At 48.3% G+C, this 13,362-nt stretch overlaps 1 protein-coding gene across 1 annotated transcript in view; it reads left to right on the top strand.

The window, feature by feature from the left end:
• Positions 1-13,362, top strand: part of LMBR1 (limb development membrane protein 1) — an 802,485-nt gene that overhangs the window by 692,264 nt on the left and 96,859 nt on the right. Inside the window, exons 11-12 of the mRNA XM_086941490.1 lie at positions 8,422-8,498; positions 8,621-8,698. Coding sequence (XP_086797616.1) covers positions 8,422-8,498; positions 8,621-8,698 — 155 coding nt within the window. The remainder of the gene's footprint in view (positions 1-8,421; positions 8,499-8,620; positions 8,699-13,362) is intronic.

The following is a 13,362-nucleotide window of genomic DNA, read 5'->3' as shown; positions in this document are numbered from 1 at the left end:
CAAGCTAAACGGGGATAAAACAGAGATAATGCTCCTTGGTAACAACATCACAACAAGCACTGGCGTTGCCAATAGGTCTCGCAGTAGGAAAGTTGGAGCTATTGGTTTTGTAAATGACAAAGCCCTTTATGTTTTTAACATGAAAAAAAATAAAAGGCATTGTTATTTGCAATGGTAATGGCTCCAACTTTCCTACTGCGAGACCTATTGGCAACGTGAGTGGCGTTGCGTGTGTGATTGGCGTTGCGTGTGTGATTGGCGTTGCATGTGTGAGTGGCGTTGTATGTGTGAGTGGCGTTGCATGTGTGGCGTTGCATGTGTTATTGGCGTTGCATGTGTGAGTTGCGTTTCATGTGTGAGTGGCGTTGCGTGTGTGAGTGGCGTTGTGTGTGTGAGTTGCGTTGCGTGTGCGAGTGGTGTTGCATGGATGAGTGGGGTTGCGTGGATGAGTGTCGTTGCGTGGATGAGTGTCGTTGCGTGGATGAGTGTCGTTGCGTGTGTGAGTGGCGTTGCGTGTGTGTGGTGTTGCGTGACTGAGTTGCGTTGCGTGAGTGGTGTTGCCTGTGTGAGTGGCGTTGCCTGTGTGAGTGACGTTGCATGTGTGAGTGGCGTTGCATGTGTGAGTGGCGTTGCATGTGTGAGTGGCGTTGCATGTGTGAGTGGCGTTGCTTTGAGTGAGTGGCGTTGCTTTGAGTGAGTGGCGTTTCTTTGAGTGAGTGGCGTTGCTTTGAGTGAGTGGCGTTGCTTTGAGTGAGTGGCGTTGCTTTGATGAGTGGCGTTGCTTTGATGAGTGGCGTTGCCTGTGTGAGTGGCGTTGCCTGTGTGAGTGGCGTTGCCTGTGTGAGTGGCGTTGCGTGTCTGAAAGTGGTGCTGTGTGGGTGAAAGTGGCTTTGGGTGAGTGAGTGAGTGGTGTTGCGTTGGTGAGTGTGGTGTTGCGTGGATGATAGTGGGCTTGCGTGGGTGTGAGTGGCGTTGCTTGTCTGTAAGTGTTGCTGTGTGGGTGAAAGTGTCCTGATGTGGCCTGGCACAGGAGAAATGCTGCTGCTGCTAATTAAATGTAACTAGGGTTGATGTAACTAGGGTTGAAGGCATGCGGTGGAGCTGATGGCCTATTTGTGGGGTGCACGTACTTTCTGTGGATTCTGACAGACAGTTGAAATTGGAAAAAGTAGTTTGAAAGTAAAAAGAAAAAAAAACAAGAACGAGCATCTGATTGACTGATGCGGAGGCATCGACGAGAAAGGAGGCATGGTTTAGACAGGGCGGAACTGAAGTGCTGGCGGGCAGAAAGGACGGCCATGCGAGGTGGGAGGAGATTGAGGCGTCCGCAGCTCTAGTGTGGCAGGCAGATGGCGGAGGGAAGCTGGATGGGGGCGGGAGAGCCTGGGGTGGGAATGCGAGCGAGGGGAGGCGGATTAGGAGGGAAGCCGGATGGGGGCGGGAGACTGGTGGGGGGGCGTCATTTCACTTTGAATTACTGTCCCAGTCGAGATAAGCCCCGCTGCAGAGGATGTTTCCTGTAAGCCTTCCTCTCTTTTAGCGATGGACGTGATGGAAATAAGAAGATAATACCATGATCTAAGAAACAAGGGAACTCCGAGACAGTTGAAATTGGAAAAAGTAGTTTGAAAGTAAAAAGAAAAGAACGAGCATCTGATTGACTGATGCGGAGGCAACGACGAGAAAGGAGGCATGGTTTAGACAGGGCTGAACTGAAGTGCTGGCGGGCAGAAAGGACGGCCATGCGAGGTGGGAGGAGATTGAGGCGTCCGCAGCTCTAGTGTGGCAGGCAGATGGCGGAGGGAAGCTGGATGGGGGCGGGAGAGCCTGGGGTGGGAATGCGAGCGAGGGGAAGCGGATTAGGAGGGAAGCCGGATGGGGGCGGGAGACTGGTGGGGGGGCGTGCCTGTGGGAGGGTGATTGAGAAATGTTGCGGCGGATTACGAGGGAAGCCTGATGGGGGCGGGAGAGCCTGGTGGGGGGGCGTGCCTGTGGGAGGGTGATTGAGAAATGTTGCGGCGGATTACGAGGGAAGCCTGATGGGGGCGGGAGAGCCTGGTGGGGGGGCGTGCCTGTGGGAGGGTGATTGAGAAATGTTGCGGCGGATTACGAGGGAAGCCTGATGGGGGCGGGAGAGCCTGGTGGGGGGGCGTGCCTGTGGGAGGGTGATTGAGAAATGTTGCCGATGCGCGTGCATGTTTAATCACGTGGTTCACGTGAACTGATTGAAAACCGCGGGGCTGAAAGCCCTTTAGTTTCATGATGTTTTTGCCACTTGAATTCTCGCTCCGCTCGATGCGCTTGCGCACATCGATAGGTCGCGAGACCTAAAAACCATTGATCCCATCTGGCCTCTCTGTCTAGGTAATCCCCCGCAACCCAAGGAGCAAATTAAGAGCTTGGGCATCTGGCTCGACCACACCCTTTCCTTCAACCAGCAGGCCACCAAGCTAGCTGCTACCTGCTTCGGGTTGATGAGACTGCTTCGAAAGATTCTCCCTCTCCTTCCATTCCACGCGAGACGAATTATGGTTCAAGGACTGATCCTCTCCCGCCTCGATTGTGGAAATGCCCTCTACCTTGGAGCACCCCAACTCACACTTAACAGACTCCAGGTTATCCAAAACTGTGCGGCAAGAATCCTCCTGAATATTCCTCGCCGAACCTCAGTGAGAGCCAGACTGAAAGACCTTCACTGGCTCCCTGTAAGAGCCAGAATCGTTTTTAAGAGCATGTGCATTGCACATCGCTCTTACTGGGGAACAGGCCCCTCCATCAATTCCACCCTTATGAAAGCTTATCAGCCCACCCGTTCCCTTAGGTCCGCGACCTCCCATCTCGCCTCAGTACCACGCATCAGGAAGGCCAGATGTGGTGGCCGATCGCTCTCCTACAACTTAGCCAAAATTTGGAACTCCCTCCCTCTCCACATCAGATCCGAACCCAACCTTCTCACTTTCCGGAAGAATTTCAAAACATGGTTATTCAGTAAAACTCCGGTTTAAAACTTCACTATGCTCCCCCTTCCCACCTCTCTGGCTCAGCTCAAGCTTCCTACAGCGCTGGGACGCCCCTGGGTAGCCAACGCGCTTTACAAATCCTCACTTCACTTCACTTCACGGGGAATTCCGATCCACACGAGATTGCCAGCTGCCATTTGGTAGAGTAAGACTGTTCCAGACCATTGGGCCTGCTAAGGGCTTGCACGAACTTAGCACTTAAACAATGCTAGCATTAACTCTTAAGGCAAGGCATAGACTTTGTGCAGGGCGGTAACTGGGAGTCACCTCTAGTATAAAGTGGGGGAATATCCAACCCCACAATATGGGACAGGGGGATTCTGGGATTCGACACAGGATGGTGCTAGCACGCTGACCATTAGAGGCTGTGGACACTATTTACTGCGTGAATGCTATGCTTTGTGCAACCACTTTCAAATACTTCTTTTGTTCATAAAAGCAATTTTTTGCCTGAACACTCAACTTTGTTTTGTTACTGTGTGTGCTTCGAGTCTTCAGCCTGTGTCTGCCTCACACTTACCTTCACCCTCGATGATCCTTGGACTGCTCAACCTGTTCTTACCAATGAGAGGCAAGTGCTAAAAGGCAAAGTGCTTGACCCAGTTACTCAGGACCCATAATAGGTCGGACCCCTTGACATCAGGATTAAAAAGCCTCAATGCCCACTGTTGGGCCAAGTAACTCCTGCTTGCCCCATGGCCCTCTGAAAAGAGGCCTGACCGTGCCAATCCGGTGGCAGGTGCTAGTTAGGGCAGGGATGCATTTCTGAAAGTGTGTTGTCTGAGAGAAGCAAGCACATGACCAGATGAACTGAGGAAGACCTGTTGCATTGTTAAATATTGGACGGATTTGTTAGCATGAGTTGAAAGCCATTTTGTATTTCTGGCAGCCATTTTAGTTTGCCATGTGCTGCCACGTGCTCACCATGTGCTCTGTCCTCCCTCAGTGTTGACTACTCTTGTAATCTGCCTAGAAACGAACTATATTCAGCATCTTCCACCTTCGCACATGCTCAGTTGAGCTTGTAGCTGTCCTTGCAACTGTTCCTAGTATGTAAATGTCAGGATGTGTTTGCCAAAAACAGCCACTGTTAGCTCCTCCCACTTTGTTGAGCAAGCAGATCTTGCATGTCAATATTAGTCATTTTGCATGCTTACATGTGCCAGGACTGCCCCTTGGTCTTATGCTGACTATGTAATCCTTAGCATATATAAGGCCTCTGTTTTCTGTACTCCTTAGACTGCCTCATTCAGTTGCTAAGGCTTCTGTGTGACGTAGTCTGACTCATTTGAGGTTAATAAAGATGCAACTTTTAGATTTCAGCTTCTGTGCCAATTTCTTCTTTGTTGGTTTAAAAGGACTAAGTATCAGTGGGACCCCTAAGAAGGTTTTTTGATTTCTTCAGCATCCCCTTCAGAATTTGTATCTGACACCATCTCAACATCTGGGCAATCTGAATTTGCCACATTTCTAGCCACCAGGACCGCATGTCCCACCAGCATTCCCTTGAGTAGCACCTCTGTACATTGTGGCTTTATGTTTATCTCACTGTGAAATTGGATGACTTTGTGTTTGCCTTGAAAGACTTAATTCAGTTTCCCTGTGTCATTTGCTTTGGTGGCTACAACTGTAGCAGCAAGAAGGGAAAATGGTAGACTTATGTGCACCTTGTGCTGCACTGCATAAAGGTGAGCTAAAGGAGCCATCATGGAGTCTACACGAGGAACCAATGACTAGAAGAGAACAGGCCTTAGTTCAGTTTCGTCCTTGCAAGGGCCCATTAAAGTGGTAACGAATGTGGACGAAACTGGCAGAACTCAGTGGCCATTTGCTTGGAATGGAACAAAATGCATAGACTGGAGACAGAGTGCCCAGAGGTCAGTCCTGGGTATGAGAGCTAGAATGGAGCTGCGGGAGAATGAGCGGGACAACTATGACCAGGGACTGGACATGCCCACTGAAATCTCCCCTGATTTCCCTCATGACTGATATGATTGATGTATAACATCCTGAACCTAAAGGCTTAGCTTGAACATCAGACTGATTTGCATATGGCCTTGTCTGAACTGGGGTGGCGGAGTGAGCTAAAGAATGATGATGGATTAAACCCAGATCAGATGACTGGGGGTGAGTGCTTGCAATGTTCAACTCTCCGCCCATCATCCCCTTTCGTTTTGCTTTGTTCGCCCTAAGTTGGCAGGGTATGCCCAGACGTAGGTCCCTTGCTCACTTTGCCACTGGATTCAAGATAGCCTGGCTGATGACGGCTGATTAGCCAGAAACCGGTCCCAGGATGCTTGTTTCTGGTCCAGGGAAGACATGGCTTGGCAGTTTGGGCTGGACTGTTCCCACGAGGCACAGGGTCAGACTGATTTGCCTATGGCCTTGTCTGAACTGGTGTGGAGGAATGAGCTAAAGAATGATGATGGATTGAACCCAGATCAATTGACTGGGGGTGAGTGCTTGCAATGTTCAACACTCCGGCCATCATCCCCTTTGGTTTAGCTTGAACATAGTCTGGTCAGCAAGGTCAACAGACTAACATTGAGAGTCTGGGGAGGAGGGGTATGAATGCTGCAGGAAGCATATTGAAGATGGTAGTGCAGCCACCAGAGTTGAGGGACCAGATACTGCTTGTATCTATCCACAGGAAAGGTGGTGAAGAAAGGAGAGGATAAGGTCTCGTATTTTTCATGTCCTTCCACCATCCTTGTTAACCCTCTTAACATAGACTTGCAAACTTGTAATTTTGTATTCTGTTAGCTTTTCTTTCAGACATTTTTTCTGTGTCGAAGTTGCAGTTATCAACCTCAGAATATCTGTTGAATTAATCTGCTCACTTGTCAGAGAGAGCAACATGTATTGGTCATGTTGATCTTCTCCGATGTTGACTACTGCTAGTCTGTTCTTGTTAGTGAAGGTGATATAAAAGAATGAAAGGGATATATTTCAGGTTTTCAGTGTCTTCACTCAGTTAGTTAGAGTAGAGATCTGGCTTGCTCGCAGTCAGGAGTAGTTTCTTAGCTGCTGCTAATGTTTAGTAATCTGTTGTGTGTTTACTAGATACTTCCTATGCTTTGAGGCATTGTCTCACATAGTGCTTCTCTGCTGGCTTTGAACTGTGAAAATGCTGCTCAAAGCTTTTGTAGATGGTCTTATCCAGCTACTTATGGCTTACACTAAAGCAAGATTTAGCTCTTAGTCTTGTGAATGATCATAGCCAAGGTTTTAGCCTTTTACTAGCACTCCCTCCGTTTTTTGCTGGTACAGCACCTTTCTCAACTCCTTTTCGCAACCTAGGAGCGCTTTTGGACGAACCGCTATCTGTCCACTTCAGATTAAAGTGATCATCAACTTCCACTTGGTGCAGTTTTTAAAACTTCGAAAACTTGATGAACTAAACAAAGTTGGCAGTAGTTTGGAAAAAATGCAGGTGTAAATTCAGATAAAAGTATGGATTTGAGGAATAACCTCCAACCAAAATTGTAATTTTCGAAGCATTACTAGTCGTTTTATCTATATTTCGCTTTGTAAACATATGTTTATTTAGGATTGTTTGCCATTTATTCTCTTTTGTTCAGCTTGTTGGTGAAAGTAGTCTCCGAAATGAATCAAAGTTTATTTAATGAAACAAAAGAGTGTAAATATTATTATGCAAATGCTAGAAGTTTGAAATGTGAAAAATGAAAGGAAATGCTATTGGTTAATTCAAGTCTTTGGACACAAGTAGACTTCATGTGCAGCAACCTAAATAAAGAAACAAGCATATTATAATGGCAGTTGTTCCAGTCATAAGTTGTGGGTGGGCTAGGTTATCTGGTGCTGCCTTCCCACTCTACATTTCTTAAACGTTTTGTAACATGGATACATTTTACAGGTTAATGTTCTTAATTTGCCTTCTCTCTCTACACACGTGAGACACATTCATGTGCATGCACTTACAGGATAATATCCTTCAGAATCAGTTTTGCTTGCACTATGACTTTGTAGGCACTTTTTCAAAACACCTTGAACATTCTGTACAAGGATTATGTTTATCACACAAGATGTTATTTGTTTTGGCCGCTTGGCAACAGAACTATCACAATAGAATAAACAATGGTGGCCTGGCTGGGGCTTTGGCTAGTAATATGGATGATGTTAGTGTATAGACAACATAATGCCTTTGTTTAGACAGAGGTGCATTTTGCTGGCATCTGAGAGGTCGATCTATGCTGGAATTCCAGCTCAGCTGATTCCTGTATACCTCATGCGAGGGATGCTGTCCAGCTCTACACCAAGATGGACAGCCTGATTACACTAACCTATAGGTAACAGGGAGTTAAATCACGCTACAGGGATTTAGCAGATTCACTCACCCTGGACATGATGGATAGAATTCGCTAGGTAGGAGTACAATGTATTACAGTACTTGTATGCAAGCATATATTTTCGGTTGAACTGCTTATTTTTCACCATTCGTGTAATGTGAATCACATTATTTATTCTTTTTCCTTCTATTGATTATTGCAGTGCAAGTATTTTACTCAAGAATCACAATGCTTCAATTAATATTGAAATTGCATGTTGTGTATTAACCCCTTCCGTGCGGCCGCGATTTTCCCCGTGTGCGGCCGCCGGCAGAACACGGGCGGGCCATGACGAACCCCAGCCGTCATCAGCACACGAGCGCCGTAGTGCATGACGGCTGGGGTTCGTCACCAGCATGGAAGGGGTTAATTGTGTATCTCTTTGGGTATGCCTTAGTAACAACGTGAAAGGGTTCTATATCTGTTGACACAATTTCCTTGGGTAGCCAGGGTTGTCCTGTTCGGAGGTTGAACATCCACTTGTTACCCTGTCAGGTTAAGGGTACAGATGATGCACTGTGAGCTAGCAGGACTATAGGCCATCATATCCTGATGGTTGCTCAGAATCAGTCTTTCACAGTTCCAACGTTTATGTTGTCCAACAGACTCCCTGATTTACTTGAGAAAATATAAGCCGTACAACATTTTGATACCAGACCCACAACCCAAATGTATCTGGTTCTTCCCAACTATGAACATTAGGTTGTCATTGATTTGATCTCCATCCTCAAATTTTCTGAAGATCACGTTAGTCCGTAGCACTGGGTGGGGTCCAACAACTGCCCTCTAGGACTGGATTCTTGCCCTCTTTTAGGATGTTGACCTGCAATAAATGTACACATGAATCTCAAAATTATTTACATAGGCTGTGGCTATCATCAAAAATCTGGTATGGATCTGGCCGACATGGGACACTTCTTCCTTACAAGTATTTCTGAGTGTGTTTTTGTCTTTTAGTAACCAGTGACTAGGAGTATTTGTTTAACACACAGAGAATTTGATAGTGTCTGGAACTTTGAAGCAAATATGTTTATATGTTTTTCTCCTAAAAGAGCGACGGAAAAAGGCTTCTGCATGGGAGAGGAACTTAGTATATCCTTCTGTGATGATCTTGCTACTTACAATGACGGTAAAAATCTATACACTAAACTTGAATGGTCTTTTTTTGATAGTAGCAATTGTCTTATATTTTGTTCACTTGTCTGATAAAAAATTCAATAAATCCTTATGTCCTGCTTAATTTCCTTGCAGTCCATCTCGGTGCTCTTGGTGTCTTGCAACATTCTTCGTCTATTGGTGGATGAGTCTGCAATGCCAAAAGGATCAAGGGTATTCTGATCATTACTTCCAGGCTATGGTTCGATGTCTGTATGTTGTGTATTGTGTAGGGTATGACCTGTTCTTTGATCATCTACAAGCATCTATAACCTGAATAACTTTTTCTGAAAATGTTTTAATTGATAGATAGTAGGATTTTTCATATTGTGCATCCCTAGTTTATAACGGTAAATTTCTGTACGTTTGGATTGTAGTATAGAAATTATATAATTTCTACAGAGTTGAAGAAATCTAAGTATACCAAGTGTAAGTACAGAAGATTATAATTTGATTTAAATGTTTGTATACACTTCTTGCATCTTTTATTTAATTTAACATTGTGTATCAATGAACTGCTGCTAAGCCCTAAAACTTTTATTTTGACAGATAGATCTGCATGGTCATTGTACAGGGCAATGCCGTTAAGATACAATCTCTAATATTGAGTTGTTGGCTATCATTGAGACTGAATTTATATGAAAATGTCAGTTAAGAATTTTCCCTGTTGTTTGAAATTCATTATAGGATGCCAGGGTCAAAGGGTTGTAGCTTAACAACTTTTTACTTTGTAAAGTTGCTAAACCTATTTAAGGTTTAGTAGAAATTATGAGTTTCCAGGAGTTGAGCTGCTAATCACTTTGGTGCAAAGCAAGCTGTACCGTACTGCCTCTTGGTTCAGCCTTGAACCATCTAGCCTTTACAGAATTAAAATACTTACAATAGAAAACCAAACTTTAGCAAAGTCAATAGTCTGGTGTGGACCACCTGCTGTTTGACTTTGCCATTTTTCTAAAATATTTTTGTAAAGCTTTATTGCAAAAGCATTGTTTAATAAATGGCTGTCTGTGCGTGCATATACATGTGGATACACAGGCTGTCTTTTAATATTTTATAATAAAGTCTTAGAAAACATTGAAATATGGCCTTGTACGCACAGGCTAATGTCTGAATGTTTTAATAATAGTTTTACAAAAACATTCAATGATGGCTGCCCTCGTGTGTGCATGTGCATGCAAGGATGATGGGCAGTGGTTTTAGAATGGCTTGAAATCCCATTTGAACACATGACTAGGGAAAACAGAGTGCAGTGGGTCTTGATGCAGTGCAAGTGCCTGTGAGGGCTTAGTAGCAAGCAGTGCTTCGAATCTCCAGTGGTCTTACAAATGTTAAAATAAGTATCTGAAAGAAACAGTTGGTTATAGATTCCTTACCTTAGAATTATCCCCAGGTGTCCGACTGGATCCTGCAAGTTTTTCACCAGCAGTACCCCTGCGTGTTGGAAGGTGGCGTTGGTCGACTCCGCGCCGTGGTCGCCGGGAAGACGTCGCGGTCGCTACATAGTTCTTTCTTTTTCCACGCTAGCAAGCGCAGATCCCGAGAGAGCGGTACCTCCAGTCACTTTTTGACTGACTTTTCTCGACCTTTTTTTTCTGAGTCATTCGACTCGTGGTGCACAAGGGATGCCCGGCTTTAAGGTTTGTGGTTCCTGTAATCGACTGATGTCGGCAACGGATCCGCACCGCGTGTGCCTCTACTGCCTGGAGCGCGACAATGTCCCCAAGTCGTGCTCCGACTGCCGAACCATGGCCCGAAGTCTTTGCGGGAGCTGTCCTGAAAGCTACTTGAGGCCCGGCAGTTGGCTCCGTGCCGCTCGAGGGACTGGTCGTGGAGCCAACACCATTCTTCATCTAAGTCTTCGCACTCGGGGTCAGGTAAGTCGAAGCACAAGAAGAAGTCAATGAAGCATCGCCGCTCTTCGACTTCTCCACGTCCGTCGGCCAACTCAACGAGGGATGTGGGTGGTGCCCCTCCCGCTGCTTTGCGTGCGGAGCCTGTAGGGCCGGCTCCATCTCCCCCCGCCCCCCTTCCCGTGACCGGGAGCAACCCCTTCCCATTTTCGTCAGTTTTACGAAGCGATGCACGCCATCTTTGGGCAGCCCGACTCTGCCGGCGTGCCTTCGGGCTCCGCGAACATGGCTGGGGGCGCTGAGCCTTCGGCGGCTTCAGCCTTGGTGTCGGAGGGTCCTCTAGGAGCCAGGCCTAGATCCGGATCGGTGCCCGTCGACCTTGTTACGCCTCCCCCAGTGCCGATTCCACCGCCACCACGTCTGCAACTGGCGTCGGATATGTCCCCAGCAGATGTCGACCCGAGCCTCGACCTCGAGTTAGACACATAGTCGGACCGGTGTCGACCGGCGCTGGATCCGGCGCCGGCTGTTACTTTTGTGCCCCTGTTCTAACCTGGCTCTTTTAGACCAGATTGGCAGCCAGAGGAGGGTGAGGAGGACTGGGAGGGGCTGGGGACCCTTTAACCGACCCCTTGGTTTATGAACAGGACTAGAGGGAGGAACTGGGGGAAGCCAGTGGTCTAGGTGCGCCATTCGCAGTGGTGTTGCGGCCGAGGCTCTCCACCTCGAGCTACCTACAGTGGCAGTCAGGACTAACCTCCTGACAGAGGTGCTTCAACCGGCAGCGGGCTCTTCGTAGCCCCTGCTGCTGTTTAATGAAGCCCTCAAGGACATCCTTTTAGGCACGTGGTCCAGGCCCAACACAGGAGCTCCTGTGGACAGTATGATTGCCCGACGCCACTGCCGAGCCCTGGGCAACCCCACTTTCCTCTCCTAACAACCCACCCCTGAGAGCTTGGTGGTCCAAGCCTCCACCTCCAAGGGCACATTTCCTACCGCTCCACCTGATAAGGAATCCAAAAAGCTGGACACTCTTGGGAAGAAGATGTTTTCTTCCTCTAGCTTGGGACTGCAGTCGATAAACAGCATGTCTGTTGGGCCGTTAGATCCACTCCGTGTGGGATAAAGTTGCACAAGTGCTGCCTCAGTGCCCGTCAGAGGTCCGGGTCATGCTCTCTCGAGCTGTTGCAAAAGGGAGAGACAGAGCGAAGTTTACCATCCGCTGTGGACTGGATACCGCCGACTCACTAGGCAGGACGATTTCCACATCAGTAGCCCTTCGACGCTACGCCTGGTTGCGGTCGACTATTTTTTTTTCTTTTTCGGGGATATCCAATCCACTCTTATGGACTTGCCCTTTTATGACCGTCGCCTTTTCGGCGACAAGGCAGACAATGCACTGGAGTGCTTTAAGGACTCTCGGGCTATGGCCAGGTCCTATAGCCTTTCCACCACCTGCCCTGCGCAGTCTGCCTTTCTCCGCTTTCGTGGCTACTGAAGTGGTGCCCCACCACATACCGCCCAGAGACACACGCCGGCGCAAGCTATTCAGCCTCTGCGCGGCCGGGTACGTGGGAACCAGCTCCTTGTACAGTCCACCGTGGCCCCCTCTGCAGCAGCCTCTAAACCCTCCTAGTCCAACCTTTCAGAGCGCCCAAACGTCAGTGGGTGGCAGGATTCGGCATCACCTCTCCCACTGGCGCACCATCACGTCGAACAGATGGGTTTTGCAAATCGTCCGAAGGGGCTTCTCCCTCCCCTTCGAGACTACCCCTCCATCCATGCCACCTCATTACCTTCGCATGTAAGCTACAAGCACGTTCAGTTTACCATGCTCGCCTTTGGCCTTACCAGCACCCCTCGGGTGTTCACGAAAGTGATGGCGGTGGTCGCAGCTCATCTGCGCAGTTCAGGGGTTCCAGTCTTTCCCTATATCGACGACTGGCTGTTAAAGGCGAGCTCTCCACAGGCTGTCGTCTCCCACCTCTAGACTACGGCCGGCCGCTTGCATTCGCTGGGGTTCTCCTTCAAAATGCTGAAGTCACACCTGACCCCCTCTCAGAAGCTCCTCTTCATCGTAGCGGTTCTGGACATGACACAGTTTCTGATTTATCCTCCCTAACAGCGAGTATGGGATATTCGGGATATGATTCCGACCTTTCAGCCTCTTACCCGGGTTTCGGTCGGGATGACGTTCAGGCTGCTGGGTCTGATGGCTTCCTGCATCCTACTGGTGGATCATGCCAGATGGCATGTGTGGGCTCGGCAGTGGGACCCGAAGTTCCAGTGGGCACAACATCAGGGGCATCTGTCCGATTGCATCCAGATCTTGGAGGGCACTGCACACCAATTGCAGTGGTGGCCTACAGACCAGGATTGGGTCAATGGCAGATCCCTCTCCCTTCCTTAATCAGAGTTGACAGTGGTGACCGATGCAACACTTCTGGGATGGGGCGCCACATGGGAGAGGCGTAGATCGGAGGCCTCTGGTCTCCGGCGGAGTTTGGGCTCCACATCAACCTTTTGGAGCTTTGGGTGATTATTCTTGCACTCCAAGCATTCCTTCCCTCTGTCCGGGGAAGAGTGGGGTAGGTGTTCATGGACAACACCACCGCCATGTGATACTGCAACAAACGAGGCGGGGTGGGGTTGTGGACCCTATGTCAGGAGGCCCTCTGCCTCTGGATATGGCTGGAATATCAATGCATATCCCTGGTGGTTCAACACCTGGCAGGTTCCCTGAACGCCAGGGTGGACAAACTCAGCTGCATGTGCATGATGGATCACAAATGGCGCCTTCTCTCGGAGGTGGTGCAAGGTGTCTTTCAGCATTGGGGAGAGCCTTGGTTAGATCTATTCGCCACCAAAGAGAACACGCAATGTCAGCAGTACTGCGCGTTGGAATTTCCAAGGCAGCACTCGCTAGGCAACGCTTTTCGTCGCGAGTGGAGTTGTGGCCTTCTATGCACCTTTCTGCCTATACCACTT

This window comes from Lissotriton vulgaris, chromosome 10, assembly GCF_964263255.1.
Source record: "Lissotriton vulgaris chromosome 10, aLisVul1.2, whole genome shotgun sequence".
NCBI classification, from domain to species: Eukaryota; Metazoa; Chordata; class Amphibia; order Caudata; family Salamandridae; genus Lissotriton; species Lissotriton vulgaris.
Note: the sequence above shows the minus strand (reverse complement) of the source record. Positions and strands in the feature narration are given on the sequence as shown.